This window comes from Monodon monoceros, unplaced genomic scaffold, assembly GCF_005190385.1.
Source record: "Monodon monoceros isolate NGI ecotype Baffin Bay Population unplaced genomic scaffold, NGI_Narwhal_1 Super_Scaffold_14, whole genome shotgun sequence".
Lineage (NCBI taxonomy): Eukaryota > Metazoa > Chordata > Mammalia > Artiodactyla > Monodontidae > Monodon > Monodon monoceros.
This window is the reverse complement of record NW_021703770.1, coordinates 59228455-59249449: the sequence shown is the minus strand read 5'-3', so window position 1 is coordinate 59249449 and position 20995 is coordinate 59228455. Positions and strand designations below refer to the sequence as shown.

At 40.7% G+C, this 20995-nt stretch overlaps 1 protein-coding gene across 1 annotated transcript in view; it reads right to left on the bottom strand.

Annotated features, from left to right (window-relative positions):
- Positions 1 to 20995, bottom strand: part of CUNH8orf89 (chromosome unknown C8orf89 homolog) — a 54944-nt gene that overhangs the window by 660 nt on the left and 33289 nt on the right. The window contains exon 7 of the mRNA XM_029222478.1: positions 20039 to 20226. Within this exon, the coding sequence (XP_029078311.1) occupies positions 20087 to 20226 (140 nt within the window). The 3' untranslated portion in view covers positions 20039 to 20086. The remainder of the gene's footprint in view (positions 1 to 20038; positions 20227 to 20995) is intronic.

The window sequence follows — 20995 nt, the reverse complement described above, 5'->3', positions numbered from 1 at the left end:
AATGTGGGTGGGTCTCATTTAATCAGTTGAAGATCTGACTAGAACAAAAGACTGACATGTCCTCCCCCGACACACCCCAACAAGAGGAAATTCTGCCAGCAGGTGGCCTTTGGACTTGAATTGCTCTTTCTTTGGTCTCCAGTCTGTCAGCCGTCAGACTCAGACTGCAGACTTAGGACTTACCAGTCTCCATAATCACGAGTCAATTCCTTAAAATCAATCTCTAGATAGACAGATTATAGATTATAGATTATAGATCAATCTCTATCTCTCTCTCCACACACACACATACACCCACGCACACACACATTCTATTGGTTCTGTTTTTCTGGAGAATCCTGACTAATTCAAACAGGATGTCTAATATTAAATGTGAAGTTGTGCTGTCCTGAAGTCTATCTCCACGCCAATCAAACACATTCAGCCTGCAACTCACCCACACGTCTCGTTCGAGTGGAAGTCCCTATGATGTATTTTAAAACCCAAAACAACACATTCTCGGAGTTAAGTAGAAAGGTCACCACCAATAAAAACATCTAATCAGCCTCATTATTATGTTCCTTTAGCCACATTTCTCTTACTTAATAGAGCATGTCTCCTCTGAAGAAGCATTAAATTTCACAATAACACATGCAAAGACCAAGAAAGGAATCTGTGTGATGCAGCCAGGACCCAACAGGCCAGGAGCATCTGCCTCAGAGGGAGAGAAAGGAGGGGGAAAAATTTAAAGAGGACGATCAAGCCTCTGATATGTGCACACATCTGCCAAGCTTAATAAAGTTTCAGTAAGCTACCCATGCATGGAACTACAATAAACCTTGTTATTGAGCGCCCCCATACCTCCCAGCAGTGGCAGACTCCTGCCTGGGATCAATGAAAGATCTTAGGCCCAAGATTCCAGAAGCAACTGGCAGTTTTATTTACCTAATAATCAAAAGAGTTAATAGAGTTGTACTATCTCAAGTTTCTCTTGAATGAAATACAGTGTTTTTGTGGCTTATGGATTCCTACCAAGTCTAGATTAAAATCTTCCTTCAAGGGATTATTAAAGTCTCTCCTCTGTGTCCTTGGCCACTGCTTCTCTGTCTCCTTTATGCTCCCTCCTCCATCCTATGTCAAATGGGTGACCTTTTCTATCATCTCCTTTCCCTGGGTAACCTCGTCCAGTCCCAGGACTTTAAATATCATTTCCACACTGTTAACTCTCACAGGTAAATTGTCAGCCCAGAACTCTCCTCTGAGCTCTGGACTTGAGGATCCAACTTCTGACTTGATACCTCTACTTGATCGAGGACTTCACATCTCCAACACAGAACTCGATTTGCCCCCAGATCTGTTTTCCTACCAGTAAGTGGCCCCAACATTCATTCCTTTGCTCAAACTAAGCCTAAGAGTCATCCTTGAGTCTTCGTCCTCCTCATTCAGTCCATCATCAAATCCTCTTAGTTTACTTCTAAAATATGTCCCAAACCCCTCTTTCCCCTCCAGCACCAGCCTCGCCCAGGCCACCATTCTCTCGTGATTAAACTGCTCTGTTAGCTCCTCAATGGTCTCCCCACTTCCACTACAACCCACCCTAAAATGCATTCTCCACAAAGCAGCCAGAGAGAGCTTTTAAAAATGTAAATCCGGGCTTCCCTGGTGGCGCAGTGGTTGAGAGTCCGCCTGCCGATGCAGGGGACACGGGTTCGTGCCCCGGTCCAGGAAAATCCCACATGCCGCGGAGCGGCTAGGCCCGTGAGCCATGGCCGCTGAGCCTGCACGTCCGGAGCCTGTGCTCCGCAACAGGAGAGGCCACAACGGTGAGAGGCCCGCGTACTGCGAAAAAAAAAAAAAATGTAAATCAGATAATATCACTTGGCTGCTTAAAACCCTCCAGGAAGCTTCTGCTTCTGCTCAGGGTGCAAGAGAACATAGCTTCCCCAGCAATGAGAAAATGGCAGATAATCTACAAAATCATAATTTTCTTGAACACATCAAGGAGTTGAGGTCACGAGGCGACTGTAAGGATACAAATATTGTTTTGGGCAAGGAAGGAAGAGGTGGTTGTCATACAAGTGGGTAGAAAGAAATTATCTAACATTTTGACATATTCTTAAAAGCCAGTGTGGGCTAGATGATCAGTTTGGAATAGGTAGGATCACCAGACGCAAGAGAACTCTGCACTTGCAAGCTCTTTACCACTGGCCTGTGGCCAGTGCTGATGTGAAAGACTGGAGAAAGAGCAAGAGACCAGAGAGAGACCCTCTTAGTGGTACAGGTGTAGCTAAAGCCCAAGTAAAAGGCTAAGATTCTCAGACTGGATTAAAAAATAAGACCCAGTGGACTTCCCTGGTGGCACATGGTTAACAATCCACCTGCCAAGGCAGGGGACACGGGTTCAAGCCCTGGTCCAGGAAGATGCCACATGTCGCAGAGCAGCGAAACCTGTGGGCCACAACTATTGAGCCTGCGCTCTAGAGCCCACGAGCCACAACTACTGAGCCTGCGAGCCACAACTTCTGAAGCTCGTGCGCCTAGAGCCTATGCTCCACAAGAGAAGCCACTGAGATGAGAAGCCTGCACACTGCAACAAAGAGTAGCCCCCGCTTGTCGCAACTAGAGAAAGCCCACGGGCAGCAATGAAGACCCAACGCAGCCCAAAATAAATAAATAACTAATAAATAAATTAAAAAAAAAAACAAAACAAGACCCAAGTATAATGTTGTCCATCAGAACCCCACTTTAAAAATAGGGAAACACAAAACTGGTTCAAGTGAAAAGATAGAGAAAAGATATGCCATGAAATTACTACTCAAAATAAAGCATAAGTGGGTACATTAATATCAGACAACGTGGATTTCAGAAAAAAAGGAATATTACCAATGATAAAGGGAGACATTGCATAATGATGAAGCTGTCAATTCATCCAAAAGATGTAATGATCCTCCATGTGCATGCACCTAACAGAGCTTCGAAATATGTGAAAGCATAAACTGACTGAACAAAAAAATATACATAAATATACGATTATAATTGGAAATTTTGGTACTTCTCTCTCAATAATTGATAGACAAGTAGACAGGAAAGCAATAAGCTATAGTAACCAAAGCTATTAAACAAATTGACCTAATTGACATTTAGGGAACACTTTAACCAACAGCTGTTGAGTACACATTCACTTGACATGACTATGAAACATTCGCCAGGATAGACCACATTCTGAGTCATACAAAAAGCCTCCATGGGCTTTACTGGTGGCGCAGTGGTTGAGAGTCCGCCTGCCGATGCAGGGGACACGGGTTCGTGCCCCGGTCTGGGATGATCCCACATGCCGCGGAGCGGCTGGGCCCATGAGCCATGGCCGCTGAGCCTGCACGTCCGGAGCCTGTGCTCCGCAACGGGAGAGGCCATGACAGTGAGAGGCCCGCGTACGGCAAAAAAAAAAAAAAAAAAAAAAAAAAGATGGAAAAAAAATCCTCCATAATTTTTAAAAATTAAAATCACACAAAAAGTCTGTTCTCTGACCACAGTAGGTTAAAACTAGAAATCAATAACACAAGCACAGCTAGAAAAATCACTCAATACTTCCTATTAAACAACATCCTTCTAAATAATCCTTGGTTAAAAGAAGAATTCACAAGAGATATTAGAAAATATTTTTAATAAGGTGAAAAAGAAACCATAACATACCAAAATTAGAGGGATGCAACTAAAGCAGTTCTTAGAGGGAAATTTATAACACGAAATGCTTATATTAGAAAATAAAAAGATCTCAAGTCAATAATGTAAGTTTCAACTACATAAGAAACTAGAGAAAGAAAAGTAAATCAAACTCAAGCAAACAGAAGGAAGGAAAGTGCTTCATGATTTCATTATTATTCTCTTACTGCTGAAGCCAAATATTGGTGTGACGGTGCTCAGGCCAATGTTTTTACGCGAGTCATAATGTTCACAAACATCATTTAAAAACTTCAATTCCAGGGACTTCCCTGGTGGCACAGTGGTTAAGAATCTGCCTGCCAATGCAGGGGACATGGGCTCGAGCCCTAGTCCGGGAAGATTCCACATGCCACAGAGCAACTAAGTCCGTACACCACAACTGCTGAGCCTGCGCTCTAGAACCCATGAGCCACAACTACTGAAGCCTGTGCGCCTAGAGCCCGTGCTCCGCAACAAAGAGAAAGCCACTGCAATGAGAAGCCCATGCACCGCAACGAAGAGTAGCCCCTGCTTGCTGCAACTAGAGAAAGCCAGCACGCAGCAACGAAGACCCAGTGAAGCCAAAAATAAAAAAATGAATTTATATTTTTTAAAAAAAACTTCAATTCCAGACTCATTGCATGTACATTTGCCTGACTTGCTACCCGTGGGTCCCTAAAGAAAAGTGTCTCCAACATCCATCTCAGAGAAAGGTATAGGTAGATGGTCGAGAAATATGTGAAGAATTGAAGTGAATTTCTCACATTTTTATATATGGAATGTATCTAAAGACTAAAGAACAGATTCAGATCAATTAAAAAGAATTTATTAGGATCTGTAATCTGAAACCTTTTAAGGAAAGGTTTAGGTTCTTTCACTCTAACAAAACTAAAGTGTGCGTTTTAAAAAATGAATAAGATGTTAGCACTTCTACTTTCCACATTAATTATCACTTTAATTAAAGTCTTCTGCCTTCTACAAAAGTATGAACAATAACTGCTAAGTCTTTTAGTCAATATTTTCATATTCCAACAAAAGCAAGCAGGATCTGGGGGTTTGTTTCACACTTGATTATCAAAATCTGATTCATAAATTTGCTACCAAGTCTTTCCTATGATAGATATTACCTTTTGCTTTGACTTTAACCTTGGCTCTTCATTCATTCTAAAGTGTACACAAGGGCAGGGCAAGTGTTTGCTAAAAGACTGAACGGAGGCCAGGCCTTGTGGGGCATAGATACCGTCAGTAAAAATTCTACCCATTCAGACACATGGGGGACAAGTTTAACCATGCCCTGAATGTGGTACATCATAGTGATTAAAAGTCCTGGGTTTGGAATCAGGAAGACTCATGTTTGAATCCCAGCTCTGCCACTCACTTGCTGTGTGAGCTGAGGCAAGTTACTTAATTTCTCTGAATTTCATCTGCAATATCATATTTATACTTACATCACAGGGCTGGTGAAAAATTTTAAAAGATGATGGATATAAAGCATTTAGCATCCTAATAAAATATGGGCTTAATAAATGATAGCTATTATTAAGTACTTATTGAAGGGAAAAGTTTGTGGAATTTTTTATTATATATTTATTACTTTAATATACATTTATTAACTAAACTACACATGATGACTATCATAATGTTAGAATTATCAACAGACATTTCTGAAAACCTGTTTAATTTAGGGTACTCTGTGCCATAGGCTAAAGAAGGGGTGAATAACTAGTTGAAGAAACAGGGTTTGTTTTTTCTTTTTAATTTTACTTTCACATATTTTCTCTGATGTTCTTCCTTTCTTTACGTAGATCCAAGTACCTGATCTATATTGTTTTCCTTCTCTCTCAAGAACTTCTTTTAATATTTCTCACAAGGCAAATCTACTGGCAACAATTTCCCTCATTTTTTGTTTGTCTAAGAAGGTCTTTATCTCCCCTCCACTTTTGAAGAATAATTTCATGGGGTATAGAATTCTAGGTTCGTGTTTTTTCCTCTTGACACTTTATTTACTCTTTTTATCGCGGGGGCAGGCACTGCACTGCACGCAGGCTCTTAGTTCCCCAACCAGGGATCAAACCTGTGCCCCTTGCAGTGGAAGCGCAGAGTCTTAACCACCAGACCACCCGGGAAGTCCCGAAACAACTCTTAATATAACCTTGTAAACATCTTGAAAGGATCTCCTTAAATGACCATGTAAAAATGACTTGAATTAGCATTTCAGTTGTCTGTCTTTCTGCTAGAGCTTATAAGTACTTGGAAAAAAATTTTTCCTGAGTATTTTACTTATAATCTCTGTTATACTACTAAGGGTCTATGAAAACTCATTTTATTGCAGAGAGTACAAAATTAAATTCTAACTAGTATCTGTGTGAATGGCACAACATTTCAAATGAGCACGGTCTGAGTGATGTGTGTTTTCTCTTCATGTGCATTTGTATGTATGCAGCGTGATGTTCATACGTAGCACACGCGGAGACATGACAGAGTCCTCATAGGAGATTGACGCACCTTGGGGTCAGTCACTTTTAATCCAATTAATGTCAACTTAGCACAACAAAACCTTCTCCACTAGGTAAAGGTTATGTGCTAAAGGCTGGTGGGCCCACCGGCTACTCAGATGAGAGACACCCTTCATGCATTTTACAGTTGCACCATCTTAGTTCCCCGACCAGGGATTGAACGGTGAAAGCGCAGAGTCCTAACCACTGGACCATCAGGGAATTCCCTGCTAATTAATGTTTTGGACGTATAGAGCTCTGGCAAAGAGGCTGATTCTCACGGAGCGTTCTCTGGTTGACAGCTTGGGGCAAGACACGGGCTCAGAAAATGGACCTTTTTCAAAATTCTGGATTATGGTTGACTATTGACTGCCCCAGGATGAATAATATGGAGCTGGGCCCGCTGCAGTTTATTTTGTCAGTCCCCTGGCATGATCCCCTCCTGCGGGTAGAGTCAGTAATTAGGAATACAAGTCAGGGCAGAATTAGGTATTCATGAGGATTGGAGGAGGCAGCAACTCAGAGGACCTTCAAACACAGTCTCATGACTGAAACACCAGGAGGGAGCCTGGCTGACTAACAGAGAACAGCCTTGACCTTTCAACCCTACAAATTCAAATGCAATTTGTCATCCAATGTAAAATGAATTTGGCCATGTGTAGTCCTGTGGGAGGGAGAGATCTTGTCCCAGAAAAACTCAAGAAACATGAAAGAGGGGCATTGAAAACTAAAATCCACAAAATGGTTGAGAACACACATCATTACACTCATAATAAATTCCTTTTCCAAGATAATGGCCAGCCCTGTGATTCCTTGGGCCGTACAGACTCTGTTAACACAGAAGGGGCCCAACTGGGGAATTGATGCTAATTTTCATCTCTCCTTGGAATTGGAATTATGTTTTTGTATTTATGTTTCATTATCTCCTCTTGTCATTTAAATTAAGCCATTCTGTTATGAGTATGTGTTCTACCTCTCACTGTGATTGCCAAAGAGGAAAGGTTGAATTGCCAACAGTCTTTCTTTTACTCCAGAAACTTGTTCTTTCTTTGAGGACCTTTCTGAGTGGGTCAGGAGCCAGAATTGGACAGAACTCATTCTCTGGGAGAGGCTCAGAGAACCAAACTTGAAATTGACGCACCAAAGCACTCAGGAGATGTCCTAGGGGTTCCAGAACCTCCATCGTTTTTTCAACCACTCTAGCGTTATCCCAAAGCGCATTCTCAAATTAAGTTTCCTTTTTTTTGCCGTAGTTTCTAATTTGCTTAAGTGTCATCATTAATTGAGTAGCAGATATAAAGACTGGAATGGACTGGAAGCCCTATGACTTATGACATGCATTAAGTTTTTCATTTGGCATTTGGAGTTCATTATTAATGTCCATTTGAAAGCTTACAATTATGAAATAGAGCAACCTTGTAAATAGCTAGAAATAATTTTCCAGTGGATTCTTTGCATGCACATACTAATTCATGGAAGTTATTTGAATGATAAGAGTAAAGAGACAAAAACTTCTGTGGATTTACTCTTTGTCCTATCTATTTTATCTTGAAGTGTTTTTTTAAATTTCTTTCCTCCCAAGATCAAGAAAATATTCAAGAGTCCCACCTCCATTTGCCAGAGAGCCTTCTTATAAATGATCACCAGTCTTGCCTCTATGTAATTGTAAAAAGATCCCTCTACTTTCTAGAGTTCTGCTTGAATGGGGAGCTCAGTGTCCAGAAATTGACCATGACCCAAAGGAATTATTATGCTCTTGAATATTTGGAAAGATAAACCTTTTTCTAAAAAGAGTGGTCATGAACATTATACTGCTTGCTTTTTTTCCTACTTTTACTGATATGAAGTTGTGATTAAACTATAACACGAAGAGATTTGCTGCATATCTTTGTCATAAACCCTTTTTAAGGGGGGGTCCCCAACTTCCTCACCTCCCCATACACATCCCATGCCTTGGTCACAAATTACTCACTATTCCGCAGTAATGACCCACACGGTCAGACCTCCAAGCCGTTGAATATACAGTTCCCTTGACACGACCTCTTCTTCTCTTCTCTATGCGCAAAGCCTCCTCCAAGAGTTGAGACTCTCCTCGAAGTCTTCCAAGAAAATTAGCCCTTCTAACTTCCGTGCTCACACAGAACCTTACGCACACTCCTACTTCGGCACTTGGACTTCAGGATTAGAACTGTTTGCTTGTGGGTCTGGCTTTCCCTCCACGAAGGGCCAAAGGGACAAATCATCTCTGCGTTCCTAACTCCTGTCACAGTGCCTATCCTGTTACCACCCATAACACAGCTAGTGCTGAATTGTGGAAGTAACTCTGCAATAATTAGGGGAACCCACCCTTCCGTCACGCTATGGGCCTGCAACTTGGCCACGCCTGGAGAAAACAGTACTCTTCATTCGATAAAAATATTGGGATTTGTCTGCAACAGCTCACAAATCACATCTTTTTTTTTTTGTGGCTGCACTGCATGGCTTACGGGATCTTATTTCCCCAGCCAGGGATAGAACACAGGCCCTCTGCAGTAAAAGTGCATGGCCAGTCCACCCCTGTCCCCAGGCTGTTTCCTCATCTGGTAGGACCGTGCTGAGTCTGTCATTTGTGCTTACGGGGTAAATGTTCACGTCTCCGTGCAACTGCCTTTGGGGAAAGTGAGCCTCAATCACATTGGGACCTGAGTCTACCAGTGCGACTCTTCCCTCATGTGACAAAATCAGATGCTACGTATGTTCTGTTTGGTAAACAAATAGTGATGATGTGTTAAGACACAATGACGTGCATTCCAGATCATTCTAGACCATAAGCTGCTTGAGTAGAGTGTAACCCCACAAAGGGTCCTGCATCCTGGAGTGGTTAAGAGCATGGGCTTTGGTGTAAGACAGACATGGGTTCAAATACTAGTTCTAGCATTAACCAGCTATGAGACCTCAAGAAAGTTACCTAATCTCTCTGAGCCTCATTGAAAAATGGGGATAATAATAATAACAATCATACCTGGCTCACTGGGCCGCTGTGAGGAATAAATGAAACAATGTTGGTTAAATACTTAGCATCTGACATCGACAGGGCAGACAACAGTAGTAGTTACTGATCTGCGCATCTTCTAAACGTCACCTGCTTTGGACCCAGCCTCAGCTCACAGGTCTCCAAGGAGATGTCACACTTCTTCTTAGCAATCTAACAACTCTTATGGTTTGCTGTTCTCAGGCTTCTAGTAATACTTCCTTGGCAACTAGGGGAGTGGGGGTGAGGGAGGAGACAGCAAAAGTTGTTGTTCTCAAGACAGAGGCAGAATATAGTAAGTCACTCAGTGACTGGCAATTTCAAGTGCACTGGTCATATGTGTCTTCCTTGTATCAGGGTTAAGCACTGGCCAATAGGGCTGTGAATAAAGGGAAAAAACAAACAAATGAAAACACTGAAAGGGGGAGAAAGCCACTAGAGGGCTGCCAGAAGGGGTGTGTGGGAAGGAATCCTAGATTCTCTGCTGCTTTCTTGAACCAAAATAGTAACAAGAGTTGGATATTGCTGTTCTTTACTTGGCAAGTGAAGGCGAGAAGAAGGGGCCAATGTAAAAGTTCATTTAAGAGAATATGTATCAACATTTAAACTCTGATATGAGCATTTACTTATTATCTTTCAAACACGGAGCTAGGGACATACTCACTTCCCCCTGAGTTCACAACTGTGAACAGGTCATTTAAGAAATCAGAGCCACAGGCCTGGCGGGAGAGCTCAGGAATGCTCAGAAAAGTCTCCCCCAACACACCTGTACCACCAACCACTCCCATCTTACCATCAGCAGTTATCAAAAGAGGACTCGAGTTGGGTTCCTCTCCCCTGCCTGTGCCCCAGAGGGCAAGCCACGTCTCAGTGGGGAGCACCAGAGTCTCCCTTCCCTGTGGATTCCTTAATCCGCTTCCTTAAGATGATCCAGAGAAGGTGTGAACACACAGTGGTAGCCTGTGATTTTCTTTGTTGTCAGGAACCTGCAAGCCTCCTTTCATCTTATTAAAATTATACCCTTTCTGGGCTTCCCTGGTGGCGCAGTGGTTGAGGGTCCACCTGCCGATGCAGGGGACACGGGTTCGTGCCCCGGTCCGGGAGGATCCCACGTGCCGCGGAGCGGCTGGGCCCGTGAGCCATGGCCGCTGAGCCTGCGCGTCCAGAGCCTGTGCTCCTCGATGGGAGCGGCCACAACAGTGAGAGGCCCGCGTACCGCAAAAAAAATTATACCCTTTCTGCCAAGATTGAAAAGAAAATCAGGAATTGGTAATTGTATCCCACTCAACCCCTTCCAAATTGGGGAGAGCGTCTGATCAGCCCTTCTCGGGTTACAGCGCTATTCACGCAGGGCGCCTGTTTCCACACCACCCCTGACACTCCAAGGTGGGAACCATCCCCAAGGATTAAAATAACATAATTAAACACCAAGTGGCAGACATGGGGTTCGGAGATTTATATACATTATTTAACTCTCCCAATAGCCCCAAGAAGTAGGTATTGTTATTATTCTGGATTTTTTTTTTTTTTTTTTACTTCTCCCTTTTCCAGGTGACACTTGGGGAGGCAAAGATACCTGACCACAGCTAAACAGTTAGCAAGTTTCAGAGTGGGGATTTGACCCCAGGCAGCCTGACATCAGACGCCACGTGCTTAACCCGTATTCTAACGTGACTCTCAGAACTCCATCCAGCTGGGCAAAGATACTCACCATGTTGCTGGGAGGTCTAAGGTCCAGGATACTGCACATTCCCCAGCTGTTCTGGCAGCAACACATGTGGCACCCAGCAACCAGCCGGCCATGTGGGACTTCAGTCTGGACCCCGAGGCCCTCTCCCTGACCTTGGGCTGGATCTCAGGAGGGACTAGAAGTTATTTCAGGCCATAGCCACACCCTACGGTTTGGCTTGCCAAGAAGTAGAAAGGGGTAGATGAGTTCACCTGCAGAGTTGACAAATGTTCTCAGGCAACTGAAGCTTTAACTATTCCATCTTAAAGAGGCAGCTATCAGTTTCAGCCACAGCAGAGCCATCACTGAGACAGCAGGTGGCGATACATCTGGACTCTTGGCAGATGATCTTCCTTCCTCTGCCCTTTCTGGCACTGCCTTTTTCCCCCTTCCGCTCCCTTCCCCTCTGTCCCCTGTCTACCCAAGCACTGCAGGATTAGGCCCATTACTCCTTCAACAACTTCAGTGATCAGAATGCTCCAGGGTCCAAATGATCCTGAGAAGTTCCACCCAAGAAAGGGATGCAGACACCCAGGGGGACCAGATGCTTCTCCTTACACTGTGTTGTCAGTGGCTGTCAGTTTCCCCTTCCTGTGTGTCAGACTCTCAAGGACAGGGACTGTGCTCATTTTTCTTTGGATTTCCAGTCACTAACTTAGGGCCTGATACATGCGAAATCAATACATATTGAAGTAAATTGATTAATTAGTCATTTTTCTTGAAGATTTCCTCATAACTGTATTTCACTTATTAGTTTCATATACCCTCCATACCAGAAGTCTCAAAGAAAGTCAGTGCTGTGTATTTACCTAAGTTTACAACATTTATGCCATCCCATCACACAGCTATCCGTGCTCACCCATCTGCATTAGCGTGTAAAATCCTTGAAGGCAAGAGCTGTATCCTACTTCCCTTTAAATGTCCTCTGCTGTGCTTTGCACGTGGTCAGCTTCGCGGTTGTCGAGTTGATCTAAATAATCTCTAATAAGCGGAAACCCTATGCTTAGATGGAAATGCTCACCCAAGGCCATCTACAACTTATGCTAAAGTTGTATAGGAGTAGACTTCTAATTTTACCAAATTATAAAAAAAGATTCCTTGAACAGGTTTTACAGGAATTCAGGGGATTGAACTACATTGTAACAGGAGTGTCCTGTCTTCCTCTCTTGGAAGGCTCCATTCCCAAAGCGGAGGCTACATCTTGCCACTGTGCATTGAGTTCCCACCGCAGTGCATGACCAGGACTCTGTTTTCAGCCCTGTTCAGTCTATGTACACATATCAGAGTGCCTGCATTTCCCTGAGAGCCTGCAACTCTTTCTCTAAGACCAATTTCCATCATTGTTGAGGTCGGGTTTTGATTAGATATCCTACCAGGGGTGCCATGTGGATCATTCTTTTTTTGCTTTTGTACAAAGTGTCAGAATTTTTTGCCTATGGGTTAGGATGGCCAGAGTCAAGCCAAGAAGAGAGAAGTGAAGTAAGAGAGGAGAAAGGAAGTCAGTCCTAAACAAAAAACCAAGAGAATGCAAGATTGTCGATGGCAGGGTATTAATGCCACTGAATTGAACACTTAAAATATGTATATGTATAACTGATACACTTCGCTGTACAGCAGAAACTAACGCAACATTGTAAATCAACTATACTCTAATAAAAAAAAGATATTAAAAAAGAAAAAAAAACTTCCAAAATACTGAATCATCAATATGTTGGTGTTTCCTCTTTCTGCCATCCACTAGAAAGGGAATTTTAGTTGTAGAAATGCATACATTGAATCTGCATGGTTTTAATGAATGGGATTGAAAATTTAATGTATATTAAGCTTAATAAAATTGAGACAGGATGTGTGCTAAAAAAAAAATGGCTAAGATAGTAAACTTTATGTTATGTGTATTTTACCACACACACAGAAAGACTGTCCAAACAAGACCTGTAGTGGGGGGATGGATAGCCGTCCATAATTGTTTCAAGTGTATGTGCCAAATCTTCTAAAGTGTAACTCAATTTGTGAACGTATTTAATCTGCTAAAATACATTTGCATTAAATGAAATTGACCTGACATGCGCCAGAGATGTCTTTTCTTCCATCTTTTTGTTGTTGCCAAAACACTGCTCCATAAGCATGGACTTTAAGTCTGTCATATCCCTCAGAGTTATCAATTTTAGGATAAGGTCCCTGGGGCCTTATTTGACCAGATTCAGTTTTTTGGAAGATAGGATTTTGGTTTCTCTTCATGAGCACATTATCTCAGCTTATACTCAGGTTTGTGGAGTTGTAGAAAAATTACAGACTGATATCTCTTTAGTTTCAGATTAAAAATTTAACACAAGAGAAACACGCCATGAATCAAAAGCATTCTTCTCCTCACATGTCCATTTTATGTAGGTATCAACTTGTATTCCGAGGAAGGTAAATTATGCCTGTAACTGTGAACTCGTACATTCTCTATGTTTAGCTGAATAGTTTGATGGAATCACCAGGCACTGGTGGCAATTTCTATACTTCTTTAAACACAGGCATCAGTCAGGACACAGACCGTAAGCATTCTGAAAAAGCCATACATTAAGAGGGAAGAACTGCTCGAGGAATCACAAATATTTATTCTAAAGCAGGTCTTAGTTCACCTTTCCTCTGACTTGGGGTGTCTGCTGACATCAGTCATCTATTCAACACCCCAAACCCATTCCAATAGGAGCCAGTTCATAATTTCAATTGGCAGTCCACCCTTATTTTCAAAGGAAAAAAATCCAGATGGAAAAAACAAATAAATGTCAAGCACTTGAAATTATATGGCTGATTATATGAGTCTACAGTGGACCTAAAGGAGATTTAGAAAGTGTTTCTGATGGCAAGGTACAGTGGAGCTGCCTGTCAGTAACCGTGTGGCACCAAGGGAACCCTCTGCTATCCTCATCCAAGAAATCATCCATATGTAACATCCCTGTGTAACGTCATCTTCCAAGGTGCTAATGAAATTGTGTGAGTGTAAGGGCTTTGTAATCCATAAATCACTATATAGATGCCAGTGATTATTTAAATTTTAAACTATTCCTTAGTGTTCTATAATATTTCTATTTATTTTCTGAGGTGGGAAAGCTAGACTGTCACTCTGAAGCTTCATGCCCTACATGGTGTGAGGAAGGAGGAATTAACGACAGTCGACAATGTCCCCACAGCCCTCATCTAGCACCCAGCACAAATGGCCCATCCATTAAATGTTGTCGATGGGTGAGTCTGAGTAGGGCAGGCAGGGACCTGCCCACAAGCACTTTTTGAATTGGAAGGACATTCAAGATGACATTTCCAAAGAGGGTTGTACTGTGATGGAGAAAGCAGGGACCTGGGATTCAGGTAAACCCAGGTTCAAACCTGGGCTCTGGAATCTGTGAGCTGTGGAAACTTGGGTAAGTTATTAAATCACAATTTCTTTGTCTATAAAATGGGAAAATAATACCTTCACCTTGCTGGGCACAGTGGAGAATAGCTGACCTAGAAGAAACACTAAAATCATCAACAGCCAACACAGCTAGGGGAGAAAAAAAAATTCCACAGATTAATCAGAAAGAAAATAGAAAAATATTGACAAATCTTATTTTCCAACTCGCCAGATACTGAAAACAGATAAAGATGATCTCAGGCATCTTTGGTGTTCCTGAAGTAGAGAATTCAAAAATATGGGACAGAAGGAGTAAGTATTCAAAGATACAATGAAAGAAAAAATTTCCCAAAAATGTAGAAAAAATGGAATATGCAGCTTTGAAAGAACATACTATGTTCCAGGAAATTTTGATCTAGGACAACACACAGTGAGTCATACTCTGATTCAGTTTCAAGAATCAAGAAAATCTTTAGACATCCAGGCAGAAATGGCAAATAATCTACAAGGGATTGAAAAATGGTGAAGAATCAGATTTCTCCACAGCAACAACTAATACCGGGAGACAATGTAATAGTGTCCATAAAGCTCTGAATAGAAGGAAAAAGGTTATTTTAATTTCTTGATATTTTTCATAATCTCTTAACATTTCAACGGTAATCCTCAGACCTAGTTGCACAGTAGGATCCTTGGGGAGATTTTAAAACTTACCCATGTTCAGTGGCTACCCCAAACCAGCCAGATCAGATTCTCTGGGAGTAGAGCCTGGACTATGGTGTGTCTCAAAAATGCACCAGGTAACTCTAAGTGCAGGTGATTCTCAGGCAGGCTACTCAAAGTGTGATCCGTGGATCAGAGCATCAGCATCACCTGGGAGCTTGTTAGAAATGCAAATTCTCAGACCCACCCCAGACCTATAAGAATCTGTATTTTAACAAGCTCTCCAGATCCGGATGCACGCTTAACTTTGAAAAACCTTACAGAAGAATCTCTCTCTCTCTGTCTCTCTCAACATTTTGTTCACTTTATTAATGTTATAAAGATTTGCTGGTTCTGCAAAGGGGTTAATTATCTTTGGGTGCGGTGACTTATTGTCCCATAGAAGACCCTTTATAAGTGTGAGTGACTAAGTGAAACAGAGACCAACCCTAGTGGAGAATGCGGTTCAAGTTCCAAGGTCTCTGTGTAGTACTTATGCTTAAGTTTCCCTTGCAACAAAGGCAGTATCTGGAAACTTTTTAAACTCATCTTTAGACGACTAGGTAGGTTTTTCTAAGTTGACAAATGTTTTCGACCAGAACCAGAAGTTTCTTGAAGAGGAATATTTTAGGGAAAAAAAAAAATCTCTTTTAGGAAAGAAGACCTAGACCTATATTATAAAATATTTTAAAATTAATAACATTTGGATTTTAGCAAGGACTTCAGTTTCACTTATTTCTTTTACAAGAGTAAAATTAACTTTATTTAAACATAGGAGGCACAGAATGATCCGTTTTAATACAGGTATTTCTGTATCTATCTGCATATATGCAGAGAAAGATGTTTACCTGATGTTATTTACGAGTGGGTGAGATTTGAAGTGTTTTGTAAACTTTTTATTTGTACTTTTCTACATTGCTGACATTCCTAAAAATGTATACTATTTTTCCAAAAATACTAAATTTATTTTTCTAGTAAAAAAAAAACAAACCCTCATTTCATTAATTTGCCCAGGATGATCAGGATCTGTGTACCAATTCACATCAACCAAACTCACAGAGACTGTGAATCAGAATCACAAGATATTAATTAACATACCCATTCCTTAATCTAAGACATGGCATCTGATTCATGGTGACCATATGTACTCAGGAGTCTAAATTACATATTAAAATGTTGCTTGATGAACAATGTCTTCTCAGGAAATGTCTTCGGAACTATCATTGACTAATGGTTTGTCCTTCACTGAAGTAATCACTTTTTGTAAAGAACTGTTTTCTCATCCTAAAATCAGCACTCTATTCTCCCATCCTAAATATTTATCGTAAGGTCTAGTTTCCCCAAATTGTGACTGATATTGCTTACACTGGAGGAATTTCCAAATCACAAACGCAAAAGGGTCATGCTGGCAACATGGTCTTCATCCCAAGCATGAAATTAACATCCATGGTAGCTACAATATCAGAAGTTGGCATCTTATCCTTATGTCTAAATCTTGGGTGTGCTCAACTGGGGACGATTTGAGCCTTCTGAGTACCAAATACATGTTGGTTTTTCTAAAAAGTTCATGAGGAACAAAAAGAGTAAATGCAATGTAAGGAAGTAGAGCCTGTGTTGTTTTTTTTTACGATTTAATGAAAAACATGTTAAATTCAATCCCAAGATGATTAATTATCGTTAGCATATCTCACTTATTAAAAAGAAATAAACATTCCACTCCTTTCTTGAATTGGCTTCAGTTGAACTCTTTCATAGGGGAGATGGGGGAGGGGTCTTTCTACTCTACTGGTATAAATGCTCCAAGATGTGTTAGTGTCATAAGTCAGGAACTCAACTCAATACTAGGAGATATTTTTTTCTGTGCAAGTATTTACTATCTTGCTCTAAATTTTAAGTAATTAAACCATGCTGTATCAACTAAGTTTACGTTTTAAAACAATTATTATTCTACTGATTTTATGTATATGGGCTTTAAATCCTAGTAGGTTAGAATTCTAGTTCTCCTATTTCTAGCTGGAGACCAAGTATAAAACAATCCTCGATCTACTTATTTTATAAACTAGGAATAATGTCACCTACCTACTTTTTAGGGTTTTCATAAGGTTTACAAAAATATTAAATGTTTAGAGTACATGTAGGAGCTCAATAAATGAAATCCATCTGATAATCAAAGGTGTTTAGAAGTGCCTATCCACAAAATATTCTCTGACATAAATTGTACTGTGTTCTGAGAATGTATATATATGCATAACTAAATCACTTTGCTGTACAGTAGAAATTAACACAACACTGTAAATCAACTACACTTTAATAAAATAAATTTTTTTAAAAGTTCATCAAATTTTTGTTTGAGAAAACCTTTTCTCCTGCTTCTCATTTCTTAAATCATTGGCCACACTTGGAGGAGGTGGTCAGAACATAGAAAAGGTACAGGTAATATCTAAATCATTCTCAGTCAAAATTCAGATGTAGGCAAAAACACATCCACTTAAGTTTACTTGGTTATTTCCCTAGAAACTAATGCATCATGTAATGCATATAAACACACATTAATAGTGTATTTTATACATTAATATAGAGCATGCAAGGACATAGAATATGTTCATCCTCCTACATCTGTGATAGTTTATTTTTCTTCTTCTCCTTCTTCTTCTTCTCTTCCTTCTCCTTCTCCTTCTTCATTTGTCCTCTACCTATTTCCTCTCATCCCTTATAAATCTGGGTTCTTTTCTCTCTCTCCTCTTTTATTGGGGAAAACACAGCCTAGGTTATGCAAATGTTTCTCAAAGTTTTAACTCCAGTCAGTATCTTTTTCTGGAACTACACATCTGCTTTCAACTACCTGCTTGGCATCTCTCTGTGGATGTCCTGATGGCACATTAAACTGAATATACCCAAAGTTGCACTCATCCTCATTTTCCCCCAAACTAGCATCTCCTGAGAATCTTATGTCTAAGACCAGAAATAAGCTGGTTTTGATCCTTCCTCTCCTGATAGCCTATATCAAAGGATCTTAAGTCCTTTGCCTTGATGTCCTAATTATCTTAATCTGTCCTTCCGATTCCTATTTCTACCTTTCTACTGAGAGATTCTTACCTCAATTTTTATAAAAACCTCCTGACTGGTTTCCCTATCTCCAGTCTCCTCCCACTACAATCTAGCCTACAAATTGAACCTGGGTGAATCTTCCTAAATCACAAAAGCAATAATTTACTTTCATTGTCAAAATCTTCCATTGTGAAACAGAGGAAATATAGACTCATGCTTGGCATCTGAAGGTTCTCTACCAGATGTGATCAAGTTATGCTTTGAGCCCTATCGCCCTCTAGTCCTTTGATCCTGAGGATGCATAAATAAATGACCCCACAGGGACTTCCCTGGTGGCACAGTGGTTAAGAATCTGCCTGTCAATGCAGGGGACACGGGTCCAAGCCCTGGTCCGGGAAGATTTCACATGCCGCGGAGCAACTAAGCCCATGTGCCACAACTACTGAGCCCATGTGCCGCAACTACTGAAGCCCACGCGCCTAGAGCCCATGCTCTGCAACAAGAGAAGCCACCACAATGAAAAGCCCGTGCACTGCAACGAAGAGTAGCCCCCACTTGCTGCAACTAGAGAAAGCCCACGTGCAGTGAAGACCCAGCACAGCCCAAAATAAATAAATAAATAAACAAACAAATTTAAATAAATAGCCCCACAAAGTCAGATCTGGCTTGCCCATGTAATTTTCTTTGGCTTGCACAATGGCTTTATAAATTTTTAATTATAAGTTGCTTATTTTGAATTAGTTGCTAATATTTACACATTGGAAGATTTCACAAAAATCCAGATTCTGGCTTCTCATGAAAAGTTAGAATATCTGGCAACTTTGGGTCCACATTCCCACACGACAAGAGGGCTGAAACTAGGCAGTGAGTGCCTGTTTATGAATGGAGAAACATGACCCAGGTCACCACAGCCTTCATCTGATTGGTATCATTCAATGTGCTACTGGCTTGGTGTCTGTAGGCACATGAATTGACGAAGTTTGCCCTATACCACCTAGTGCTCCAGCCAAGTATATCATTCCCAAATGCATAGTATGTCCTTGCTATGTTATTCCATCTTTCTAGAAATGCCTTCTCCCTCCATCTTTCATGTCTTTAAGGCCCATTTCTAACACTGCATCCTCCATGAAGCTTTCTCTACCTCCCTGTTGGACATTACTGCCTCATTTTCGTTCCTCTGTTAACACTGTGTTGTTCTCTTATGGCCCATTTCTCATTCTCTGCTGGATCGGCCACTGGTATCCTTGATTTCTCCCTGTTTTTCAGGGACTTGCATTGACAAACACCTCAGGCTTTCTTGAGGAGGGGTTTTTCCTCTTGACCTAGACCTTCTTCCTCCTCCCCTAGAGACTGAGCGAGTCTCTCTTCCCACCCACTTTCCCCTCAGGGATCCACCTGTCTATGCAGTAGAGATGCCTTGTTCTGCTTGGTAGTAAAGGCCCAATTCAGCAGGTGAGCCTGAGGTGAGCGATATCTGAGTGTGTACATTTGCCCAATTCTGAAGTTCAGTGTTAGGAAACCCACTGTTGCCACACATCTAAGCCAGGATTTCCCTTCCAGGTTTTATCAGCAAACAAAACTAATATTTTCATTTTCATCTGCTTGAATACTTATCTCACAACTGCTTTCAAGCTCGAGCAGGGAAAAGAAGGGGTTCTCATGGGGAGCCTTCTAACCCTAACAGTGAGGACTCATTCTTGAATCTTCTGCAGCTCCTAGCAAACGTCATTGTGCAGATACTCAAAAAACATTTATCAAATTGAATCAAAAGATATAACTAATGTGCATAAAATTCATAGAATATAATTTTTCTTAGGCTTATGTCCCCATATATAAACTGTATAAATAATAACTTAAATGTCTGTAAGATTAACAAAATACAACATATGCCGTATATAACAGAAAATATTTGTTTCCTATTTACATTTCCATTGTATGTAAATCATTGCACATCATATCATATATCGAAAAAAGGAAAAGAAAGGAAAAAGACAAACCTTAGAAGCCAGTGAAGAAAGCATCACACGAAAGGATAATCAGCAGTCTCAAAGCTCTTGTTTCTTGCTCTTTTTAAATTTTCTGGTTGTTTCTTGACGAATGGTATCATACTCCAAAATGGCCATTTTAGAAAGTCTCTGTAAGTACTGAGATGGTGCTCCAGTGAGAGGATCGCTGAAGCCAGAACCTGTAAAGAAAAAAACCCAAAACTGTTATTACAATTAAATTAAGCACACATGAATGATATTCTCTAAAAGAGCATACACCAAGTATCTGTTCCTCAAATCACCATTAAACACCATTAGCTCTTCATATAACACATGCTCTGAAGTAGAAATGAAAGCTACTTAACTTTCTAAAGTGACTGGGATGGCAAGTCATCCCAAAAAATATTTAACTAAAAAATGCTTAATGTTTATATTTAATGATATAAAACTAACTCTGAGTCTGTCATGTGCTTCTTAAAACATGGGATGGCTGTGGAATTTATTCCAAAATAAAAGGCATGATCTCCATAAATGACTCATTTCATACCTTACATGCTTATCAAGTTACTGTCTCCAAACAAAACGATTTCTCATAAACGTTGAGGTGAAAGAGTAAAATTATAAAGCAAAATAAGTCACTCACTAACTGAAACAGCGTTAATCAAGCTTCTATTTTGAAGGATAGTAATAACAATAATAACAGATAACAAGTATTGAATGATCTCTCTATTTCAAGTATTTTTCATCTATACATCCACACAACAGTACTATGAAGTAGGTAACTAGTACTATCTTGGATCACAGATTTAAAAAAGAGTTTAGACATTGTTAGAGGCAGGATTTAAACCCAGATGCATCAATTCGGAGTTCCCATGTAATCACAAATATTGCCCTAAATATGTAATATGTATAAATACTTTTATTTAGAAGCGTACAAGGCTTTGAAAATAATACACTGATCCATATTGC